Below are 25934 nucleotides of genomic sequence, written 5' to 3'. Positions count from 1 at the left end.
CCGGCACCCCAAGGGGCGCTGCAGGGCAAAAATCGGGCTGAGGCCGGGGGTGAGGCTGAGGTCCGAGGCCACCCGCCCCCCCATCGGCCCCTCCCCTCCCCACCGCCCCTTCCCACCGCGCCTCACGCCCCGCCCCTTCCTCTCCCATTAGCCCCACCCCTCCCTCGCAACCACCTCTACCGCCGGCCCTCCCACCCACGTGACACGGAGCGACAGCGACCTCAGCCAATGGCGGCGCGCCGCCGTGCCCCGCCCACCCCCCCCGCCCACCGCCGTGGGGCGGCGGGGAAGTTTCCTCAGGCCGGGCCGGGCCGGGCGGCGGCTCCGCGGCGGGGCCGAGCCGGGTCGGTCAGGGCCGAGCCGGTCCCAGGAGGCGCCTCCGCCGCCGCCGCTATGGACGAGGCGGATCCGAGCGAGCGCAGCCCCTTGCTGGGCAGCGGGGAGCAGCGCGGGCGGGCGGCGAGCGACGCTTTCCGCGGGCGGCGGGTGGCGTGCGGCGCCGTGCTGCTGGCCGAGCTGCTGGAGCGGGCGGCCTTCTACGGCGTCACCTCCAACCTGGTGCTGTTCCTCAACGGGCCGCCCTACGGCTGGGAGGGCGCCCAGGCCAGCCAGGCCCTGCTGCTCTTCATGGGCATCACCTACCTGGTGTCGCCCTTCGGCGGCTGGCTGGCCGACGCCCTGCTGGGCAAGTTCGGCACCATCCTGCTCAGCATGGCGCTCTACCTGCTGGGCATGCTGGCCTTCCCCGTCATCGCCGCGCCGCACACGCGGCAGGGCCTCTGCGGGGACATCCCCCTGTTCCCCGTGGAGAACTGCTCCTCTCCGGCGGCCAACGCCACCCCCGTGCCCTGCGCCCAAGCGGGGGCCACCCGCTACTGTGCCGCCGCCACCTTCGTGGGACTGGTCCTCGTGGGGCTGGGCGTCGGGTCGGTCAAGGCCAACATCACCCCTTTTGGGGCGGACCAGGTCGAGTATAACTTGGCGGCTGCCAAATCCTTTGTGGGCCCTGCTGCGAGCCAGGGGGTGGGTGGTAGTTGTGCAGAGGGATTGCCTTGGTGGGGTGGATGGTGTGCCAACTGCTTCACGGCGCATTGCGTAGGTGTTAAGGCCGGGAGGGATGTGGATTATCCAGCCTCGTTCCCTGTGTAATGTAGGCTGTTGGGTTGTACCCTGTGAGATGTGATTTTGGGGGCCTTGTGATGGCTGATCTCTTAGGACTTCTGGTTTCCTTGGAGCTCCAGAACCTGATTTGGCTGAAGACATAACCAAATTGAGGAGTTGGGTTTGGTTCTTCGTGACCGCTAAGTAGATTGTTAATTATCCTGTGTGGTGGAGTTGTACATAAATAATCTGATCTCATAGCTCATCATGTGAAATACCTGATATACATTTTAGCTTTGACAAGGATAGCATGGGTCTTTTGGAGCAGTGTTCAGAGGCCTTTCTTATCCTGCTATGATAAATGAAGTATAGAGATTGAACAAACCTTTTTCAGCCTTAAGGTATCGCTCACTGTGCCCGTGAGTGATGTTTTTGTGCAGGCTAATATTGTTCCAGGTGACAGGTGGGAAGGTGCTCTCCAAGTGGTAAAAGTGTTAATGCATTACCAAGGCTGTTCTCATAAGGACATGTCCTGTCAAACGATCTTACCCGCATCCAGTTCGGTGATATCATTCATTGGATCATCTCTGCGGAACCAAGTGACTTTACAGAAAATGCTTGACAGCCAGTTCATGGTTCAATATCATCTGGAATGTGCTGTTGCATGTGGTTTTTTTTTTTTTTTAGCCTTATGCTAAGGTAGTATGCAGGCTGTGGGTGATGAAGTATAATTTCTGCTTTACAAAATGAGAATTTCAGGTGCTTGGATACTGAGCAGCTTTCCCAACAAAATGATTCTTGGTGGCAAAGCAAGGAACATACCTCCACTTCAGTTTGCTGGCCCATTGAGTTATGGTTAGTGCAGCTATCAGAAATGCCATTAAATTCTTTGTGAGAGGCAGGATCTGCCACAATCTCCTTGCCAAGTGTCCCTCTATGCTCTGTTGTGCAGTTTACACTTGTCATTCTTTGGCATTTCATATATTATAGATTCTGAGGTTCTGAGTAAAAGACAGTATATAAATGTAAAACATTATTGTAGACTGGGATTGTACATCCTCAGTGTATTGGTTCTGTTTAAGCCAGCATGAGCCCATCAAGTGAAATAGCCTTAATATGACTCTATCTTGTAAGGAGTTTTTCAAAACTGATCGCTTATCCTCAGAACACTTTATGAATGTTAAATGTAAGAGATAAATAATGGTGGGAAGAGAGCAAGGGAAGAACTGTTGGCAATGGAATTGTAGCTGTTATAGGTGGATTGTTTTATTTTTATTTTTTAAGTCTTTTCCCTCAGGATTGCACTGAAAGCAGTTTTTGGCTAGGTCTGCAGATAATTCACAGTGATTTATGTAGAGTGAAGCCAAAGAAATATTCCTTCTGGTTTATAATCACTAGTGCTCTGCCAAGGACCAGATTTTTCCCCTTCTCTGTTTTTCTGGCTTATCTATTGTTAAATGTATTACAGCATACCATTTACCTTGCTGTGCAGTTCTGGGCCCTCTTGAGTGGCTTTCTCCTACATAATAATGTAGCAAACTGCTGGGTAGACGAAATATATATTGCTGAAAATAAAGTTTGGCCCCAAGAGTCATGTTCTTGGGAGACCAGAATACGGTGCAAACATGTTTTGGTTGGACGCGTGCTGACAAGATTTGTCCTATTTCCCTTAAATACCAGACAAAGAGAAATATTATCACTTGCATGTTGTGTACTTTAACTGACATTAACTGGCTTTCAAATGTTGCTAATTGCACTTCATTGCTGGTATCTTAAAAATTACCATGTAAACTTTTCAGTTTTAATTGATAATATATAATTCGGGTGGAGAATCAAAAAGTAGTGAGGTTTTATTTATATAGGATAAAATAATCACTTTATGGAAAATTGGAAACTGGCTTCCAATACTTACCGTCATCTTCAGTTAAAATTTTGTGGTTGCCTAAACTCATTTGCCTAACTGCATTTAGAAGTGCTGTTACGACTAAATAGACTTACTACAGTGTCAAAAAAAATGACTTTTGCCAGTCAGTTTACCAAAAGCAGTTACTGCAAACTAGGTGGAAGCCAACTTTACTTAATGGAGTTTATAAATGAGAGCTGTTTCTTTCCTAGAAGTTGAAGACTGATCAAACGTTTGGGTCTAAATCTGAAGTGATGGTTCTCAGAATAGTGTTTATAAGCATGTGATAAGTACAACCTGACACTTGCCAGTTCCCCTTTTGGGTGCGTGTGTTTTGCAGTCACTTCCCGTTCTGTGTAGCAGTTTGTGACTTGTTACAGTTGGGAAACATCTGACTATGTTCAACTATCCCTCATCGTTGTGAAAGCTGGTTTAGCTTCGGCATTGAAGCCAAAATCAGTAGTAGACTACTGGTCTAGTATCAGCTGTAACCATTGATCTAACGATAGATGAATCTGTTCTGGAGTTATGGGGATTAGAGATGCTAGTTTTAGCACACAGTATTTCTCCTTTCTAAATTTCATAATTAAATGTATCAGTCCAGAATGTGCCAAAATTCTTCAGGGTTTGCTACTTTAACAGCAATGGGTTTAGTTCTAGCATTGCCAAAGAGAATGCTATTGGGAGTTGCTTATATAGAGATAGCTTTAGAGTGATTTTCAACTTCTTGGTTTGTAGAACTTAGATTTTGCAGCCTCTGGGGAGGAATAGGGGATCCCCTATAAAGAACTAAAGGTCATTAACCACGAGTTGCTTTTCTTGTTGTTATTTAACTTCTTACGAGTCTGGGGACCTTGAAGAATCTGCAGATAACAGTTTGAAAACTGGACTCATGGCATTCACGTGTGCAGTACTAATTTGTTTCCACAGATGCGGCAGTAGTGAGAGGAAGCAGACCTGAAATGTGGATTGGCCAAATTTTACTATGAAAATTTAATATTTTGTTGCCGTCAAGCAGTAGTGTAAAGCTGTTACTGAGCTCTCTTCAGTTGCTCTCTAAGAACAGCCGGTGAATCACTGTATGCTTGTATGGATTCCTGGCTCTTTACGTAAAAATCAGGAGAATCTGTGGAATAAACTTTTAATATTAGAGCTGCGTGATATTTTGGTGTCAAGTTGTAGGGACTGCTTTGGTCAGTACATGGATCATCTCCCAGGAAAGATGGTGTTGAAAAATTTGGGAAAGGGGTAACTTAGCAAGTGATCATCTTCTAAGTCAGAATAAGGTCTAAGTATTAATGTCGGGGCAGCTGTGCAGTGGAAGTTGCTGTTGGTCAGGTATTTTTAATGACTGTTTTCATCAAGTGTTGTAACTAAAGATCTAGTTACCCTTCCTCTGTTTTAGCTGTGTTTAAAATTTTAGTCACGACTGTAAGATGCTAACCTCATATCCTAAACAGGTTTGCAGGATTGCAGTGCAGCATTACACAGCTGGCGTGTCCTCCACCGAAAGTGGCTGTAAATAACCCGAAGATTACACAACTCCAATAACACAATGTTCCAGGCACTTGGGATACTTTAGCATGAGACCTGTGGTGGTAATTGCATCTCATCTGACCATAATCAGTCTAATATAAGTGTTTTGTATTAGAAGTTTTGGCTTTGAGAACTATTCCTGTACTATTTTGAAATCCAGTGCCGTGTAGGTCCCAATTATAACATTCAGCACGTCATAGTGACTCTTCTTTCTGCATTTGGTTTAGCTGTATGTAAAGGATAGTTATCAGATGTATAAAGGAAAACGCCTTTTACATAGTAGAAGTATCAAGGTTTAGGTTAGACTTCTTTTGCAAAAATCTTGGTAGATGTCTTGAAAATAGCAAGACTTTTATTTCCTCTTTAGAGGCCCACCTGAAGGCAGTCAGCAATGCCAGCTGGTCAATGACTGACAATGCAGCTGTGGCCAGAAGACTTACAGTTAGTCTTTTTTTTTATTTTATTTCTTTGTGGGTTTTTTTTTGATTTTTGTCCTTTTAATTCATATTTACCCTATACTTGAAAACAAGAGAATTCAGAGCAATTTGGGTGCTCGTTGTACAGCAGAGTAGGTCATTCTATGTTTTAATTGAATTAGAAGCACTGCTAGATTGTCCCTTACTGTACTTGGAGAACGGCGTGCCATCCCATTTAGTGGGGAAAAAGGTGTGAAAGGTTTGAAGAATGCAGAACAGTTAAATGGAGGTGGAGGACTGGGTATTTGGCAGTGGAAGATGACCTACATAACTAACAGCTGTCCGACACTGGTACAGTCTGTGGAAAGTGTCTAAATCTAAGCTCATGTGTAAAACAACATGCTACCTAGAACAATTAATTGTGTGCATTAGATATTTGCTAATGTTCATTTGAGTCAGGGCACCTTTGAAACAGTTTTATTGCAATGCTTTTATTCAGTGATAGAAGTGTAGCACACCAGCCTTGGCATTTCACTGATGTTAGAAGTTTGACTGAAACATGTTAAATCGAAGAAGCTGACCTTTTTCATATCTTTTATAGCACTACTACTGATTTGAAGCTGTTTTGTTGTGATGGGGACGAAATCTTTTAAATGTGCCTATTTTGACTTTCAGTGCAGGGATATGGAACCATTAGCCTGCAGGACAGATTTGATCCGGGACCCACACCATACCTGTGCCCCTTGTGTGCATCACTTTCCTGCTGCAGCTGCTGGTAGGATGATAAGAATATAATGAAGCTGGTGGTGCTCATACCACAAGGACAGTGTTGCTATGCTTGAGCACAGAGGAAACTGAGCAGAGGGAGGGATAGATTTTTTCTTTTTGCTTGGGTGATTGAAAATAATGCAGGCAGGCACAAGGGGCAAAAGGAGAATTCCTGCAGTTCTATGAAAAATGCCCATCCTTGACAAATAAGATTATAAGATGGTTTTCTTTTTCTTGATTGCTTATTAAAATGTACCATCTACAGGATTAGTAACAGAGAAAGAAATATTTGTTGTTCAGTGAACACTTGAGAATAAACAAATCTATCATGTGTTGTCACACAGATCACGTAATAGCCAATGGGAAACTTGGAGTAGGCCCCTGTAAATGTAATGTAGCTAGTATTTTGGGTAGAGGATGCAATGTTTGAAAGAAACTATGAGGACTGTCTTTTAACTCCAGTGTTTTCTGTTTCTCGTGAGATGACTTTGTAGCTCTTCCACTTTGACAAATTACTACACCAGCTAGGTTGGTGGGATTTTTATTAAGTTGTTAACATTGGTCAGTAAAATGCTGTAGTGGCATTTCAGGAATGGTCGGGATGTGATTTTTAGTGTGCATATGTACTTTCATAAGGAAGCAGAAAATGAATTCTTTTCATTGTAGGTCTGTGGTGTGTTTGTCCCTTGAGCACTGTGTTCCTTTTTTGGTCATTCTGTTTCAAAAAGGACACTGGAGAAGGGAAGGGAAGGTTCAGGGAAGAGCCACAGACATTGTCAGTGGTTTCCCTGCAAGGAATCCTGCAGCATTCTGTAACTTCCTACCTCTGAAAAGGCAGCTACAAGGAGGATATAGCAGCAGTTTGTGGAAATAATAGGTGGTTAGAGAGGGGTAGAAGTGGGCAAGGGATGGGATAAAGCTCATCTGTCTTCTCTTGCTCTCTGGAACTAGGCAAGTGAGGCTAGTACAGGGCAGGTTCAAAACAGATAAATGGAGATGTTTCTTGCCGCTGTGTAATTACCTGGAGAACTCTGCTACAGGATGTTATGGGTCCTAAAAGCTGACTTGGGTTCAGGGGAAGGCTGGAAAAGTACACAGAAGGAAAATCTGCTGCAGGTTATTCAGAGATGGAAGCCATCCTTGGTTCCAGGAAGTTTGTTGGGAGCTAATAGTTGGAGGCTGGGATAATACTTGATAGAAATATCACGCTGTGCTTTCCCTGTTCTTATATTTTATAAAAGTTTGCTTTTACCTCCCTACTTGTCTTTGCCTAGACATGAGCAAGGTCATTTGTAAGAGAAGATGGGAAGTCATTTCCTTGCAGGAAGTGTAAGAGAACTGAGACTTTATCATGAAGAAATGAAAAACTTAGTCAAATAGACAGTGCTCCAACTTAATTGATGTTATCAACCTATGATGTAATTCTTTGCTAATACCTTGCTGTCATTGGGGGTCTAGAAGGAATACCTACCTTGCTGCACATGATGACTGTTAAGATTGAGAGAGAGAGGTACCAAGTTGAAACTGGAAAGGGAGAATTTCTTGGTTTTATGCTCCGAGATTCTATTTGACACACTAACAGACATACTTGGATGCCTAACAGTGCTATGAACCGCATAGGAATAGATACTTTAATATTTCTTTTGTCGAGCTTGGTTAAATGATACAGATGGGTTTGTGCACCAAGAAACTTGAAGCTATAAATCAGAACTGACAATGTTAAAAATGTGTTCAAGGTCTGGCAAAAAGAGGAAGGGAAACTTGAAATTAGAAGTCAGAAACAACTGATTCAGCAAGACCAGTGCATGGCACTGAGTCACTGGTCACTGCTCATGGTCTTTCAGTCATAAAACAGTGACAAACATGGTATTATAGATTATTCTATTCTAATATTTTTGATCTTTTTAATGTATTTCAGATTTTAACTTGCATAATTTCTCTTACATCACATCTTATGAGTTATGCTGAGTTCTTGTGACTTAATTACAAAACCCGGGGTGACTTACAGTAGTCAATACAGAATAAAGAGTGATGGTGGAAACAGTACAGGATGATTGTGCAAACCAGGAACGTCTTGACTTTCACTGGAGAGACACTTGAAGCAGAAAAATAACACTATTAACAGAGCTGACTTGATAGAAGGGTAAATGTTTACTGGCTCTTTTACTGCCTGATACCTCAGGCAACCTGAATTTAATTTTTTATTATTTTTTTTAAGGTCAGAATGGCAAGTCTTCAATTTATGTTCTGATGAGAGGAATTAGGACTGTGTTAAAACTTAAATTTGGAATTTGTGCTTTAATCACCTGAGGCTTAGAAAAATGGAGTGTGTTTAACTGTTAGGTATATGCTGTTGGAAGAAGCAATTGTTGTAATACTAATAATGGATGAATTTTTTGGTAGCTTAACTTTTTTACTAAAAAAGGGTTATTTCAACTTATGTGTGGATTGTGGGACAGTAATTTGAGTGAGCTTTGTCTACAGAAGTGATCAAATGAGTTACAGTGCAGTAGAAATAATAATGGCCTTTCTGGGAAAGCTATGTAGTTTAGTCTTATGTGACTTTTCAATCTACATGCTGAACTTCTGGAAGGTCATTGATATAATGGGATAGTTTATTAAGGTGTCATTACATCAAATACCGTGCTAAGCCCAAAACAGTTAAATCATTTCAATATGACTAAATTAAACCTAAACTCTTCCTCGTGTCGTGGTTGATTGAATTTTAATAAACACACTTAACTTCCTTCAGAAACTGAAGAACTTGTTTTTAATTTTTTCCAGGTCAAAGATCGGGGTCCAGAAGCTACAAGAAGATTTTTTAATTGGTTTTACTGGAGCATAAATTTGGGAGCTATTCTCTCTCTGGGAGGCATTGCATACATTCAGCAGAATGTGAGCTTTGTTATTGGATATAGTATCCCAACAGTTTGCATTGGGATTTCATTCATGGTTTTCTTATGTGGTCAGAGTTTCTTCATCACAAAACCACCTGATGGTAGTGCCTTCACAGACATGTTTAAAATTCTCGCATATTCTTGTTGTTCAAGAAAGAGACATATGGAGCGTTCAACAAATAGGTTTGTAATGAGCTCTTTTGTATAGTCTGAATTCCAGTGAATCAGTCTAAGAATTGAAACTAATTTGTTCAGACTAGCTGGCAGTAAGTCATGTAAGAGAATATACTAGAATATGCAGTTTTTCTTCAAGAACTGGATCACCTGAGGCTTACTCAGGTGGAAAACTTGGGCCCAGAAACTGTACTCTGAGAACTTGGGGACGAAAGAGATGCATTTTGAGTTCTCTGGATCTCCATGCTGCGAGGTCATGTGTGCTGTTTTCAATTGAATGCTCTGTCCTGCCGAAGTTGCTGCAAGTGTAACGTTACCCAAGTATGCTGCTTTTAAACAGTAGTAAACTTCCTTAACTGCCTAGATATGTTTATGGGACATCTGATTTTTAAAATGCTACCATGTGAGATGGGCTTTCACGTATTCAGATTGTAAAACAATTCAGTATTTGGTGATACTGTTAAGATCTGCATATTGCTGTGCCATTTACTTATGCGTGAGGATGAGTAAGGGAAATAAGCAAACCTTTAGAACATTTCAGCTTGTGCTTTCAGCTGCTACTGATCCATTATGGCCTAGTTTATTTGTAGTTAAGGATAACTTATTTTGGAAATGTATGAGCTTTTTTGTTTTTTAAAATGTTTTACAAGACCACAGAGAAGTCAAGTTTTATTGTTCTTTATCTGTTGTTTTTTGTTGTTTAACTAAATCCAAATTCTTTTCAACAGCGAAGGCCAGGGAGTCCTTCAGCAACCTCGTAAGCAGAGCTTGTTTGAGATGGCTAAGCTGTCTCATGGAGGCCCATTCAGAGAAGATAAAGTTGAAGATGTGAAGGCTCTTGTGAAGATTATCCCTGTCTTTTTGGCTTTAATACCTTACTGGACAGTGTATTTTCAAGTGAGTAGTTCAAAGGGTTACATTCTTATTTTCCATGTCTGAGAAATGTAATCTCAAATGTAAAGATTTCCTCTTCCAACTGTATTTGAAAGGTCTGGGGCTATAGCATTAAGTTACAGTTCTGAGCCTAGGTTGTAAATATACCTTCTCTCTGAAAGTTTTTTTTGGGGGAGGGGTGTAACATTACACAACAGGGGATGGGATGGAATGGGATGGCTGTTCCATAAGGTTTATTTGCAGTTAATATTTAGTAGCTGTGATTCTAGAGAAGATGAATATTGAACAGGATTCTTCAGAACTCCAGTACTGACTGCTTGATTTTGTTTAATACCTATGTGTTCAATAATGTTAACCACTTTTCGTTTGCACACCTGTGGCTGCATCTCAGGGATCGTTTTAGTATTGTCTTAGCAAAAATACTAAGTGATGATAGCTTCTGCATTTTTGGTTTGCTGGATAAAATTATTGGGGAAAGCTGTATTAGCTTACCAGTATGCCAGAGTATCTAATTTCACATGTTTTCTGGGAGCTCTTCCCCTGAAGTAGAGAGATGAAAAGTGGTTACTGAGATTACTTTCAAATAATCATTTTTTAACTTGATAATTAAACTAATTAACATAACTTAAAATAAAATCATTAAAATTATCGTTTAATAGCTGTACAAATTAACATATCTTAAATATTGCACTCTGTTTCATCTTGCAGTTGATTCACATAGGTCAGGGTAAGTGGAATAGATTTCATTTTTAATTAATTCCTTTCTCGTTTTTCTGTCTTACTGGGATGAATTACAGTAGCAAATATTTGGGGGAAAAATGCAGAAATTTTATTTTAAGTCACACGAATGATTCTTTCTGCACTTAGTAAAATTAAATTTAGGAGTTAAAAGCAGCTTACAGTGTTCTAACAATAATTCTTTTTGGCTTGCTATATTCGCAATTTACCTTTGGTGTTATATTTGTTAAATATAAAAAAGAAAAAACATCTTGGTCTCAGTTTGTCATGTCCAAGTAATCTCAAATCATCTTCCCTAATGCTAGATGCAGACAACATATGTATTGCAAAGTCTTCATCTGAAAATTCCTGAAATAGCAAATGATACCAACTCTGTTCATACGGTAAGTAGGGCAAACAAGTGGAAATTGTTTTCTTTAGTTGAAATCAAAATAAATAAGTATTGTACAGGCAATTCCAGGAAGCTAAGGTAGCAGCTAGGGGTAAGGAATGGCTACAGATGCTGAGCATATGTTAAAAGACATGACGCATAATACCTAGATTTTGGCATATTTATTGGTATGTGGAGTTCACATCATACTGTTTTTAATGTATTCAGATAATTTTCACTGCCTTAAATTACGATTGTCTTTGTCCTTTAGTGGACGGAGTATGATCTTTGAAGGAATCTTTAAAATCAGTATGCCCTAAGTTTGCAAAGTTGTAAGTGCAGAAGCAGTCATAGAAACTCAGTATTAATACCCATACTTAACTGAAACATTAGTATTTGCAGATTTGCAATATGAAATACCTCAATGATTAGTCAGTATTGACTTTATCTTGAATCAGTTTGGCGTATCAAAGGAAGCTTTTCAATCAATATTTTTCAAAAAAGGCTAGCACCTTTTCCACCAATCTGTGGCGTATTTATGAAAAGTTCTAAGCCGAATAATAGAATGTGTACTGAACCTAGCTACTAGACCGAAGTAGAAATGTTTAATTAGATCAGATTATATTGCTGGAAGTAAAATAGTGGCAAATATTTAATTACATTAATCACTTCCTGACCTGTACGCCATGAAATACTGACTTTGAACACTTTTTTAAAAAGTATTTGGGGATATATTCATTTTAAAAAGCTGCGCAATTTAGTTTACTAGATTTGAGTGCCACAATTCCTCAGTAAGGTGTTCTGTGACTTAAAAAATCTCGATGGCAGAAAAGCTCCCAAAGGATACTGATTTTCCATTAAATACATTTCAAGATGTATGCAGAAGAGCTCAGATATTGAGATAATGTCAATGTCTATCTTCTCTTTCAAAAGGCATCTGCATAGCTTTTAGTTATTTAGCTTGTATTTTGACAAAACTTAATTCAGAGTGAGGTCCTAGACTGAGTCCACTGAAACTTTAAAAAAAAAAAAAACTTTTGTAAAAAAAAAAAATCTTTTCAAAACAACTTTGCTAACTTTACATTTGCACTTCTGTGCTAACAGAACTAATAACTGCCAAATTAAATGAAAACTTGAATATCTGAGTGTTTTCCTCAGCATTTACACACACTTATTTTTCTCTTCACAATGTCTTAGAGTGCACTGTGGTTTGTTATGGGTCTCAGTATTTCATGAAAAATATTTTTTCCCTTTGTTACATTACAGTAAAAATGAACCCATGAGTATGAAATTGCTAACTTAAGTCATCCTGTTGCATTTTAGTTTCCAGCAGCCTGGTTGACTATGTTTGATGCAGTGCTTATTCTAGTCCTAATACCCTTAAAAGATAGATTGGTGGACCCCATTTTAAAGAGGAATGGCTTGCTGCCATCATCATTGAAGAGGATTGCAGTTGGAATGTTCTTTGTGATGTGTTCTGCATTTGCTGCAGGTAAGAACAAAACTTGGAGATCTACTTACGTAGTTATTTATTTAGTAACTTGAAATAGCATTTTTCAAAAACTTCCTGAATCTTTAAATCAAGATTATGCAGGAGTCTTTTTCATGGGATAGTTAGAATGCAACTGCATGGATGTATTTTATTCAATGAAAGGCATTTTATCCAAAGACTACTAGACTGGTTTGAATATTTGTGTTAAAATTGGAGAATATTTCCTGCCTGAAATAGACTCGGAATATATGTTTTAAAATCAACTTGTTAGTTAAGATTTTCACGGTAGGGGGGCTTACATTTTCACATACATAACTGACAGCATTTCTTTCTAAGCGTGCTCGATACAGAACTATTTATCTTCTGACCATATTTGTCTGAATAAATGCCTTACCTTCACTGATCAGTGCTTGGCTTGCCTGAACAACTTGTCTAACATTTGGATTTGAGGCCTTTATTCCTAATCTAAACTGTGTTGTATTATGGAAGTCCACGTTGTCTGATTTGTTACCCATTTATCTTGAAGGTGAACATTTATTTATCCTGAAAAATGAAGAGGTTCAGAAATAAGTATGCTTCTTCATACAGTGTGACTTTCAAGTATTATAAAACTGAAATTTTATGTAAAATCCTTTCTCTTAATCTGAAATAATAAAGTTAGGTTATTGCTGAACAAGAGTTTCTTCCCACTTTGGTTTTTTTCTCCCCTATCTTAATGTTCCCTAATGTTTGGGAATTACTGTAGTGTAAAATAGCTTAGCTATAACATGAGAGGAAAAAGATGGCATCTCTGCTCAAATCATAAATCAGCTGCTTTTGAGATGATTTAAAGCTGTTAAGCACTGCTGATGTGGAACTGAACATCTCTAAGCAATGCTTCATAGAATGCATAGCCTTCACCTAGAATCGCTCTAATGAACATATTGATAAAGCATTATAGCATTAAATAAATTAATTTCAGCACTTGTAATCTCCTATATTTTAGCGAGAGGGACACTTTATATGGCTATTAAGATTTCTTTCAGTGAGAGAGATAATTACCTTATTAGGCCAAGGTCACTTTGTATGTGGGCAAGTAAAGTTCTTTTAGCAAAGTCATTTAAACTTAAAATAGGAGTGTTTTTCTTATTCCATGTTACTTAAGATATTGCTACCAGCAAGAGAAGATGATGTAAAACAGTTAAATGTCAGCTCTTTAAATAGAACTTGCTGGCTCACATAAGTGAATTCAAAACCAGCAATATCTGTATTAGTACTGCAGGAAAAAAAAAAACATTGTATTATGATTGCTGAGTTGGGAAATTATTTTATATGGCAGAATTCTTAAAAATTTCAATTGCCTTCTGTTCTATTTGCCTACAGATGTGATGTGTGATTTTGTTTGATTATCTGCAATCTGGCTGGAAAATCTAACCTTTTGGTGTAACTTAGCATCCATTCATCATAATATGAATTTCAGAGCTTCAATTGTGGCAGCTTTGGGGCATAGGGAACTGTGTCTATTTTTAATGTGAGGAAAAGCTTCTGTTGTTTTTTTTGCTTCATAAAATTTTTATTTTCTCATTAAATGCTATTTGTAGAAGCCACATTTTAATATTCCTAAAGTGCAACATTACTTCCAACAAGTTCTGCCTTAGAGAAAACTATTAAATTTTGAACGTATGGAGACATTAAGATATTAATTTGCAATCTTGGAAGTATCTTAACGATTTGTGTGTACCATATTTCCATTTTAACTCAACTGACTGGCATTAGTTCTGGACACCATTTAGGCTACCTATTAGACTGCTTAGATTACTTAAAATATCTCAGTGTGTGAGAATACAACTGATTAGATTTAGTGAACATCTGCTGTGCTTCATGCATTTTATTGTAAACTCTGAGCAGCAGTATTTAAGGTTACTCAACTGGAAAATCTACTTCATTTATAGAGTTTAAACAATTATTGCAAAAACTTAAGATTCTTTTAACTACAAAAACTGTAAGATTAAACTTGAAGCTTGGCTGTCAGAGTCTAAGAATGAATCAGTAGATTCTAGATTCTGGAGTACTCAGCTTTGAAGACTTAGAGAAGTTTGGTATAATGTAGTTATGCTCCTGTGTAGCTAAATACCTCTTAAACTAGATGAAGAATGTCAAACACATTAAGGATCACTAGATGTTTTGAAGAGCAATATTTTTGTGTTGAATGTGTGTGAATGAAATCATGTATGGGTTCTTAGCTAACTGTAATGCTTAGTTTATGTTTTAATTAAGTTCTGCTCTAAACTGTTTGTCAGCTATATTAAAACCAAAATAGCAAGAAACCGAGCTTTATTTTAATTGCATCAACTTTTCATAGTTCAGAGGGTACTGAGGTGACGGAAGAGCTAAACAAAGATATTTAAGGTGGGGAAGTCATCACCCAAAAAATGAGGAAGGTAGAGAAAATGTGGTAGCCTGGTACTAAATTCAGAACAATCTTTAAGTATAATGAGACTGAAACAGGCAGGCACTACATGGGGGGCCGTATGTGTATAACTCTGCAGGAAGTAGTGTCAGTGACTCAGCCCAGCTTCTCTGCACTGGTGGTGGATAAATCCACCTTACCCTTTCCAAGGGTATTCGGAGTTTGTTTATAGAGATCCTTTCTGGGTAAAGCAGGAAATTTTATTAACTATCAGTTAATTCTGTGCATTTGTGTAACAGTGAGGCAAATACTTTAATCTAGGCGACTTCAGTAAAACCCTACAATATTCCATGCCAGATTATTTGGTATTCATTCTCTAAACTGTTGTGTTGAACAAGCTAAAAATTGTTTTATTTATATTTGCACAGTCATCTCTATTTTTCATTCTACATGAAGTGCATTCTATACAACATTTAGTTTGTAAATCACAGTCTTGCGATAAGTGTCATATAAATGTCATGATCATATTTGTAAAGTGTTTTCATGGTTTTACAGCACTAGTGTAGCCATTTTAATAAGCAAAATGTTCCTGATTTACTAATACCATGCAACACTGCGAAGTAGTAGTTTGCAAAAATTATGTCCTTTTTTTTTTAAAAAAAAAGGGGGGGGGGGCGGCAAATAAATTTTGTGTGAGAAAACTCTTAGCTAATCCTTCTAGAAAAAGGTTAAGTATTTATATGTTTATTGCTACTGAATAAGAATATAATTGCTGTAATTCTATGGCAGAAAATTTGTATGTCTTGAAATAACAATAGAGTAGTTGGCAGTGAAATTATATTGGGAAATAAGAAATACATATTCCTATGTCATAAATTGTAATTCTCATGTAGGACTGAATACTAATTTAATTCTTAATATGAAGAAACAGTATTTGCATCTTAGGTAAGTCTTTTTATTTTCCTCCCACTTTGTGTAGGAATTCTGGAAAGCAACAGACTGAAAATTGTAAAAGTTAAAACAATTGATCAGACAATTGGAAATGTTACATACCATGCTGCAGATTTGCCAATATGGTGGCAGATTCCTCAATATGTGCTGATTGGATTCAGTGAAATATTTGCAAGTATAGCAGGTAAGAGTTATGTGTCTTAAATCTGCTTTCATATCTGTCATAAATGATGGATTCTTAGAAAATAAATGAATTCTTGAATTATTATAAACGAGTTCTCATGTATCCAAATGAAATATTATGCAATATAACTGAATATACAGTGTCAAAGCCTGCAAATGTTTTTTCACATTTGAAAAATGTCTGTGTAAGACGTCTTTTCAAAACTGAGTTTCAAACAGCAGCATTTGAATATTTGCTTGCCATCCACTTAGCACTGGATATTTATAAGCCCTAATGGAACAAGATAGTCTTTCAAAAACTGTATTTGAAAGAATAGTTTTAATGTTGTACTGTTTCCTCTGAAACCTGCTCTGAGTTGCAAATCAAATTTGTGTTTTGTAACATTTTGGCTTAGAAACTGAGCTCACAGTTTAGAAAGCCAGTTAGTATGTGGAAACACCTTTCTGAGGGGGAAAAAGGAAGAAAGGATAAAGATAAATCTTTATCAAGATTTATCACCAGACTAAATTCATGTTACTTTAGTTTTTACATCTCTGAGATAAGAAAAATTGTGACACTAAATATGAACTAGTTTTTTGGGGGGATTAATAACAAAGTAGGTAGTTTTTACAGTTTTATATGTTTTAGACAGATGTTTCTGTAGTTATTTTAGTACTCCAGTGTGCTATTAGACAAACTCAAATGCTGTTCAAATCCTGCCTCTCTTGAAAAAAATGCAAGAGATCTTAAATTTCGTAATATTTTTTCTGTGACGTACTGGACAGCTGTGTGATCACTTTTTTTTATCTGAAAGTGAAGTGGGAGGAGTGGGTGAAAAGGACTATAATATCTTATTTTCTGGTCTGTTTCATATACATGCAGGGCTCATTAGCACAAAGAAAGCACAGGTGCTGTTGTCACTGTGATATGGCTAAGGCTGGTTTACTGTGATTAAACAAGTGAAATGTTAGCGTGAATCTTGTGGCACAGTGTTTACATATCCCGCGATTGGGAGAAATGCTTAGTTACCAATAATGGAAAATATTCATGATTACAGAAGTAGCTACTGTGATGGTACTTAAATAGACTTGTGGAGCTGCTTGATATAATATATTGGAACTTCTCAAGTGACTTGATTTGAAAAGTTCATGGTATTTGCTTAACTCTAGTTACTTATTAACGTGTTGTAATACTGTTTCAGAATATTGAACTTCAAAGATGATGCGTTCAAATTGGCATTACGCATAGCTCTTTCACTTAGATTCCTTAGAACAGAATTTCCTCTTTTCATTTCCCCTGTAGGTGGTTACTTTCATTCCTCACACTGGGCGAGCACAGTGAGTTAAAATGAGATTCCCTAGTTCTGTAAGATCTTGCTGGTGGTAGCCCCAGCTGTCACATGGCCCAGTTGTTCCCCGTCTCAATGGAACAGAGAACTTCTGCTCTATCAGGTTTTTGGTTGTGTGTTTGACTGTTATCACAGTTGTTAGGAAATAAAACAAAGTGGTTGGGTTGCCTGGCAAGGATTAAAAAATGTGTCTTTTAGACTTTTTTTTTTCTGAAACAGCTCTATGCATTCATCTGGACAGGTGAACTGCTGCAACATAGTTAAAATCTAACATATTTAGAGATTGTGTCAAAGGCCTTTTTCATTTTAACATCTTTAACCCTTGCTGTGAGCTACATAGGGAAGGACATCAAATTTCAGCTTGTCTCCACAGCCCCCCCACACCCCACAGGGATGTACAGGCAAGTCCTCAATGTACTTCAGTACTACTAGTAAGATGTGGGGAGAGTTCGCTATCTTTAAAGCACTACAAAGACCTAAGATGCTAAACATTTTAGATTCTTAAATGAAAGGTATACTTTAGCAGTACAATCAATGGGTATCCTCTGCTAGAGGACATATCAGTATAGTCACTGCTGTTCTGTATTACAGTACTTTTCATTATGTATAAACAGTAGCCATCAAAAACCCTAATACATAAAAATATAAAGTCTTGCTTAATTAGGTTACTTACTGAAACTGAGTCTATATTTAGCTGTTTTTTTAATCAAAAGACTAAAATGAATTATTTAGTTTTAGTTACAATGTTAGGGACCGTGCCAATTCAGTCTGAACATGGGTAAACCGATGAGTCATTGGAAATGCTAGTGTTTTGTTTTTCCTCAACTGCTTTAGTGGACTTTGCCATGGGATGTAAAGTCTTAGAGGCTTACATTATTAGGTGAATACCCTGCTGTTCTTCTGTACTTGCTGCATCTGTATCAATAGCTTTATAACTTCAAAACCTGTTACTTAGTCAGTCTTAGAAAAAATGTAAACGCCTATCTTTGAATGAGAAATTCCATGCAGATCTTAATTGCTTTGTGTATTACAGCTTCATTTGACTTGTTTTACAAAGCTTTGTTTCCCCCTGCCTTCTGATTATCTAAACTGAATTCCTAGAATATTTAAGAAAGCCCCTCAAGAATTTAGTAGGATTTAATTTACCTATTTGCTATTCAAAGTGGATAAAGGCATCTGTTTTTCTACTAAACTCATCTTTTTTTAAAAAAAGTGTAAATGATTACAAAACTATGATTTGAAAGTGTTTATTACAAACAAAAAGGGTCTAAATGCCATAAGAGCAAAAGTTTGTTTGTTTACTGTAAAACCAAGCATGTTCTTATTAACCCACAGAAGTTACACTTGATTTACCTTTAAAAAGATGATGCACATTGCATTAATCTTTTGTATTATTCTGCCAATCCTCTTAAAACACTCTTATTTAGCTGGGAATCATAATCTCATATGACAACACCAACTAGCGGGTTTAATTTCAAAACTGTTTGTTTGAGGTAGCATAAAATTGTTATCAGTGGCTGCCAGCAGGCAAGAATATCTCTGAAGGCAAAGAAAACATTTTGTATTCTTTATGATAGGTTAAATACTAGGTTTGCTGGAAATATTATTCAAGTTTAAAGACATGCCTTATTTTTTGCATAGTGTTATACCCATTCTGTTTTTGTTTTGGGCTTTAAGATTTTTTTCTAGCAGTTCAGTGTGTCTGTAAAATGAACAAGAGCAGAAATGGGCCATATTCTTTCATGTGATTGTCTTGCACAGTATATACAAATCCTGGGGACCAAAATGTGAGTGATACTCTAAAGATCTGTGGCACCTATGATAACTTACCAACAGGTTGAAGAACAGGCAACCATATCCCAAGAGTAGCCTATCTTCTTTATTTTTATTATTTTTTTTACTTTGTCAGATTGGCCAGATAAGTAATTCTTGAAAAATCTGAATTGTTAACTAGTGGCACAAAAATAAAGTTTTAAATTCTCAAAATAAATACAATTTCCCCCCGTTTGCATATGACTCTCTCTTCATCTCTGTAGCGATTCTCTCATTACGGTTTGAATTTACAGGAACCTACACAGCTGAATTGCACGAATAATGTTTCAGTTCCTTTCTAGAATTACAGACAGGTTGCTGTTGGCCCATTCAAGTGCATTTTGCAAAGATTTTTATAGATTGCAACCGTATTTGAGAAGTAGTATGGTGGTTGTCTGAGATTTCTCAGGTGGCAGTGCAGGGTGCTGTGAGATCAGTGAGAACGTGTAGTTCTGTTTCCCTTACAAGAACAAAGCTGCTCCCTCGCAACATGCAAATTGACCTATTGGACTAGAAACGTTCATTTTTTTTCTTGAAAAAGAAATGCCAGGGTAAATCTATTAAACTGTCTGGAGTAGCAAAAGTCAAATACCAGTAATGGTGAAAGTAAGCAAAACTTTATGATGCAAGACACAAGATTTGTGCCATTTTCAGGTCTATAATGCTATCTTTGGCAAGGAAGATGTTAGATGAGGTAACAGATGTTTTCAATAATTTCAGTATGAAGGAGACTGTTTTGAAACAAGCAGCTCACCTGTCAGAGAAAAGGCTCTGCAAAGAAAGTATTTGACTGTCTCTTGTGAATAATCCCTTTTGATTTTTGACAGAAATATTACTCTAAAAAGAGAGTTAATCATGGGCATTAGTCTTTGCAAGGCAGAACCTTAACCCACTTGTCCTGTTGGTACTCAAATTCAGTAGCAAAGATTGTTTTCGAATTGATGTTACTTGCTTGCTCTCTTATCTTGTTTTTATTGGTTGAGATTTGAGTAAATGTAGTTTAAAGCTGTAGTTCCATTTCCACAAGCCTTAAAATGAACATGCAAGCAAGCAATGGGCTCAGAGTGTTCTAGATCAAAATTAAGTTGAAAATAATTGTTGCCTTCCCACCTACAATTAATTTCTGTCTACACATTCAGAGACACAGACACTGAGTCTATGAGAAATGAATGTTTGTGGTGAGTGCAAGAGTGACCTTCAGTTCTTGAGTACTTTGTTCTTAGTACGGATGGCTGTGTGCTTCATCTTGTCTGTTGTGCAGTATTTATATATAGAAACAGGTGAAATGGAGAACGTGGAACTTGCCAGGTTAGGTTTAGTTCATAAACGTAATTGAGGATAATTCTACTTAAAAAAAAAAAAAAAAAGAATATTCTGCATCAGAAGATTCTTGATTTTTGCACATGCGATATTAATGAGATAAAAGTGCTAGTCTCAAATGTTTTCCATGTAATGGGTTGATATATAACATACATTGGTGAGCTTTAACAGGGCTCATGAAGCAGTTGGAGGAACTTGGAATTCATAAGGATTCATGAGTTCAGTCTCCCATGTCTCCCAAAATCTGAGGCTAGGTTTAGGTCTTTAGCATACTAGTAATAGTGTACATCTGTAACTTCTATAACACTAAATCAGAACAAACCACTGTTTTTTCTTAGATTTTTCCAATAATGTATATTTTCTTCTTTTATACAGGTCTAGAATTTGCATATTCAGCTGCTCCCAAATCTATGCAGAGTGCTATTATGGGGCTGTTTTTTTTCTTTTCGGGGATTGGATCATTTGTTGGCTCTGGATTGTTGGCACTGGTGTCTATTAAAGAAATTGGCTGGATGAGTAATCACACAGATTTTGGTAAGTTATTTTCAGCATATTCATAGCCTATGAAGTAAACTGCTTCCTTCGGAAACAGTTAAACATCAAGCATATAGAACTGTTGAATCTTAGCACAGTGTTATTTTGAAAATCTAAATTTGTCTACTATTATGTTTGACTAATTTCATCTTGCATATATAAGTATGAAGTAATGTGACTATGCAAAATGATATATTGTCCTCATGAAAGCATGGAAAACAGGCATGTAGCATTTTGCCTAAGTGCTCGTCAATTACCTCCTCAGCTGTTACTGCATTTTATCACTAGAGATTACTTGTAAATCTTTCTATTTGAGTAAAAATGAAAAGACGAGAAAATTATGAGTGGAAGAAGAATGTGTTTGGTACTGAAATTACTTTTCTGGCGGTATGGGGAGTAAAATGTACACATGTCTCTCTTAGTGATTATTCATTTTCCTAGTTTCAAGAGGCTTTATGGCAATTATCATGGGTTTATTTTTCATTTCTGTCTGCTTACTGTTTATACTCTTGTAAAGTCCAGTGTAACTTCTTTGTATTGCCAGTTGAAGTTAAAAATAATTATTGGCACCAGTAGGTGGCACCTTGGGAATTTCAGAAAATCGTGCCATCATCAGTGGTTTAATTAATTCCAAAAAAAAAGAGCATGAAAAGTTCTCAGACTGGTAGGCCTACTGTGTATACATGGCTTAAAAGAGTAGCCTGAACTTGCTTTAAAATTTGTGTGAGAGAATTTGCTGTTTAAGCTTGATTTGGTTGCTACCAAAAAGAGACATTTAATGCCACAAGCAGTTATCTTTGTTTTATAAGTTGTTCTTTACTCATCATCTTGTAATTTTTTAGCCTTATCTTTATACAAGTGTCCTCGCCAAATGGAAGGTTAATCACATTGAGACTATTTTGTCCTCCAAAACTTCAAACTTTGTCCTCCTTCCTTCAAAACTGGAAGAGTACCTTTTCTTGCAGTTCTATGTAGAGGTTGATGAGGGCTCAGTAGGAGGATAATTATTTGATAAAAATTAATGTGATTTTTAATGGTGCTTTCTTAAGGTTGCTTCAGAAAACCTTCAGAAAAATGAGAGAGTGAGGCAGTGGCTAGTGTTCTCGCCATAAAATATTTGTGCCAGATATATCTAGTGTTGGTTAGAACTGGAAGATGTTAACTTTCATGACCCACTGGTCATCTGTTTTAAATAAGCCACTCGGCTCAGTGGATTACTGTTTGGACAGCTGTCAGAGTTGGATATTTCTACCTTTCTTGTCCAAAGGGTTGCTATAAAATCATGCTTTCTCAGCATCTCAAGGTTGAAGCACTCATTGGTGGCTTTGATACGTAGCATCTTCTATCAATACTGTTTTTACTGGTTATATCAGGGTAATAACCAGAGCTGCCTCTTCTGCTGTTAAGAGACCTGTTTCATTTGGTATAATGCTATTCAAAGTTGTTATTAAATTCATATGTAAATTTTACTTAGGCCTTCAAGGGCAGGAATTGTAAGGAGGAGCCTTTATTGAACGACAAACTACAGAGTTTTGTTTTTTTTTTAAATTAGATGCTGCATAATAACTATAAGAATGTGTACCAAGTTTATGCTATTTAAGCCAACTCGTGATATCATTTGAGGTAACTGACTGCCTCCAAAATGTACTGATGAAGTTTACTCTCTGCTGGTACTTCAACGTTGATTGCTACCTTCAAAATCACTGTTATTTCTCTGACAAAAACTTGAGATTTCATGGATTTAATATCCCATCTCATAAAGGATAATTACTACTTTTTAAACACATCTGCTTTTGAAATGGAGATTCACGTGTAAATTGTATTTTAAATGTCAAGGAAAGACTCGGTTTAATTTTATTGCGTTTTACTATAAATTCATTTAATTGAATCATAAGTTTCAGTAATTAAAGTAATTTAATCAGAGCATTTATAGGCATGGTGTATGAACAGCCTGTTAGGATGGATCTACACTTCAGTATTTTCCCTCTCTAACCTTTTTGATAATCAGAATGGTCCAATTGGCTGTGGCTCATGTGGCATGTTGGAAATGAGCCACAATATATTGTTCTTGGAAGTACAGCAATAGTTAGTACACATTTCTTAATACAGGAATAACGTTTTAGCAATGAGCTTTCTTAATTTAACGTTAATTAGTGTGCTACAAATCACTAATCTATAACAACCTTGAGAGAGTGTCAAAGGTGAATTGAACCAAAAAGAAACTACATATGGTTTCATGAATACTTAACTTTGTTCCAAAAGAAGGCTGAGAGAAAATCTCCGTAATTGCTTTCTTAATATTTGCAGAGTTGCCAAACTTTTTTCCTTAATACCATTTATTTTTTTATTCTTTTTATTTTTTGCTTTGGCCTGGCAGAGAAGGGAAGTGTGTATCTCCATATGCCCAGAGACCATTTGGCATAAAGCAGGGCTGAGAAGCCTCTTAGAAAGGGTTATGTAGAGTGTCTGTGTGTATATATATATATATATTAGTATAGCATAAAATTCATACTTTTACCTGTTTCAGTTAAGCTGTAAAACAGAAAGGACGTTTTTTCCTAATTTAAAGCTGTTTCACTGTATTCTCCAGGCTCCTGAAAAGCTTTATCTATTGAAAAGGGTAAAGGCTCTTTAGTTAACTAGGCTGTATCAGTGTAGCACAACAGTACTGGCAAAGCAGGTGTATTGATAATGTATTGATATGGGATGTTGGAGGAATGTGTTTGATACCAGATCCTTTAAGCCAGGTGTTGCAAGGACAACTTGCACATCAGAATGGCACTTTGCAGAACATGGTGTGTAGGGTTTCTGCAAATCCTGTTTCATTGTTTGCCGAGGAACTTAGCTGGGGTTGCTCATAGGCTTCATTTTAAGAAATAGTAGAGAATAGACACAGAAAGCAAAACTATAAGCTTCTGAATACAGAAACATTTTGGAGACTCAATTTTTTTCCAGATAAAAGGAAGCCTATTAGGTAGCTGACACCTAGCATTGCTTCCTAGCCAGCATTCTTGAATTCTGCATTTCATCTTGGGCTGTTTCTGAACAGTTTACAATCCAAGGCTTTCCTTTTTATGTCCATTTTGTGGCCACAGCAAAAGGATGTGGTGGTTTTGTTTTTGCTTTGAAATGAGCTGTCACGTGAAAAATGGATGTCATCTGTATTACTTTCATGTATGTAAGTAATCCTTGAAATTTTTAGCAGTTTTATCTGAAGTCAGAAAAGCATTGCAATTTTGCAGTATAAGACCTAAAATGAAGGAATGAGAAAAGAAGACTATTAAACTTGTAAAATTCTGACTCTCCTGAAGCAGACACACTGCCGTGTGCATACTGTCTTTATACAGAGTTCTTTCAGTGGTAGGAGGAGGTTCCTGCATTGTTTTTTTCGAAGGGAAATCATGCAGTGAGTATATCTGCTTTCTCAGGGGCATTACGTAGTTTTAGACATTGAAGCACAAAAGAAAGCTATCTTCAGACTGTGTGTATCTTCTTTCAAAGTACCATCTTTTGTTCTGGATAATTAAAAATGAAAGTATGCTGTCAGATGTAAATGTGATTAGGTGTGGTCTTGCCCATATTCTGCAGAGAAGTCTTCACTACTTGGGCTTGAAGGGGACTGATGTTTTCACTTGTATATTCTTTATTAATGTTTATTTCTTCTGCCCAATTTTTTCTAGGTAACATTAATGGCTGCCAATTAAATTATTATTTTTTCTTGCTGGCTGCCATCCAAGGAGCAACTCTTTTGCTTTTCCTTATTGTTTCTGTGAAATATGATCATCAAAAGTCAAAGACAAATGAAGTAGCTGCCAATGGGAGGATCTGACATCTGTTATGGAGCAGACTTTATTACAGCAGCACACAATGAGGTGACAGCGCACCCCGAGTCTGTGAGATCTTGTTTTCTCCAGAGAGACTCTTACTATACTTGCATGTTACAAAAGTTCTCACCTCTGCCCCCTCTCATGTAACGTAGGTAAGTGCCTTATGTTGGCGGGGCTCGTTTCTTGCACTATGTCCTGGCAAAGGACAAACATAAATCTTGGAAGTGTATTAACTCTAGGCATTCAAGTTGCTCTTTGTTAATCATGAGATGTTTACTAAACTCTTGAAAGCTGGGACATTTAGGCTTGGAAATTGAGTATAACGAGTCACATGTGACATGGGTTAGCCCTGACTGAAAAACTTTGCTTAGTGAAAGACGGTGGATAAACAGAAAACTCAACTCCCTCAAGCTTACATTGAGGACACATAGGAAAGAAAACATTTCACAGGAACCTTAAGTAGTGGTTACAAGAACAAATTATAAGTCCTGGGAGTCTTGTTTTGGGGAGAAACAGGGACAAATTAAACTGCAGATCGCCGTGATGGAAAAAAATGTAGTTTTATAATTGAAATGTAGTTTTATAATTGACTTTTCACTGGAAGTAAACTCGAACCCTGAAGTCCCAACTTGCAGTCAAGAGAATCCAGTACTGAAGACTGAATTATATGTCACAGTAGCTTGCCACATAGCTGCTGTAAGTTTTGGTGCACAGTAAAGAATTGTCGGCAGTGAAATGGTTTTACTTCAGAATTGTTTTTGAGTCTGCATAAGGTGTATTAGAATGAAATGGAAGCATACATCTTTTGATAAAGCGTTGCTCAGTCTAATGCTGTTACTTCCCTAAGGACTGTTTTAAATATTTGCAGAAAGAACTGAGATTGAATTCTCAGAAGATGAATGCGCAATAACAATTTAGAAGCCTTTCAATCCAGTTCCTTCAGTCCTGTGTTGTAGTTCTAGCTAACATGCTACTGGTTTTGTATCTTTCAGCAACACATTCCTATAGCAGAGCAAATGGTTTTACATTCAGCCTCTTGAATTTTAATGATTTTAACAACTGATTGTGTGCAGACTGGTATGGAAGATGATACTTTGCAAGGAATTATGCGGAAAGAAAATGAAAACTCAACTTTTATTAATGTGTTGAATTTTTTATAGTTTCTTTTGTCTGCATTTGTGTTGTTAAAATGTCCTTTTTTACATGGACATCTTTTTAATGAGTTTACAAAATAAAATGAAATTCCTTGCTGTGACTTTTGACCCTTTGTTTCTAGGTGAATAAAATTGTACTATAATTCA

At 37.6% G+C, this 25934-nt stretch overlaps 1 protein-coding gene across 2 annotated transcripts; it reads left to right on the top strand.

The window, feature by feature from the left end:
* Positions 1–219: 219 nt before the first annotated feature.
* On the top strand, positions 220–25934 carry SLC15A4 (solute carrier family 15 member 4). 2 transcript variants are annotated; one of them, XR_014573652.1, is made up of 9 exons: positions 220–966; positions 8509–8804; positions 9524–9692; positions 10733–10810; positions 12121–12289; positions 15658–15813; positions 20648–20806; positions 24487–24785; positions 25626–25934. XR_014573652.1 is itself a non-coding variant. In XM_083804475.1 (8 exons), exons 1-8 carry the CDS (start codon positions 229–231, stop codon positions 24633–24635), a joined length of 1914 nt encoding a protein of 637 aa, XP_083660601.1. In that variant the 5' UTR covers positions 220–228; the 3' UTR covers positions 24636–25934. The 2 variants fall into 2 exon arrangements, 1 of the variants encoding a protein (XP_083660601.1); XM_083804475.1 differs by having other exon boundaries at positions 24487–25934.

This window comes from Anser anser, assembly GCF_964211835.1.
Source record: "Anser anser genome assembly, chromosome: 18".
NCBI lineage: Eukaryota > Metazoa > Chordata > Aves > Anseriformes > Anatidae > Anser > Anser anser.
This window is presented reverse-complemented; position numbering and strand designations above follow the sequence as displayed.

Coding starts and splice junctions, on each gene's coding strand:
- SLC15A4 (XM_083804475.1), top strand. CDS start 229: ATGGCGGCGCGCCGCCGTGCCCCGCCCACCCCCCCCGCCCACCGCCGT. Junction 12,290..15,657: donor GTGTTCTGCATTTGCTGCAG/GTAAGAACAAAA, acceptor CACTTTGTGTAG/GAATTCTGGAAAGCAACAGA. Junction 15,814..20,647: donor AATATTTGCAAGTATAGCAG/GTAAGAGTTATG, acceptor TCTTTTATACAG/GTCTAGAATTTGCATATTCA.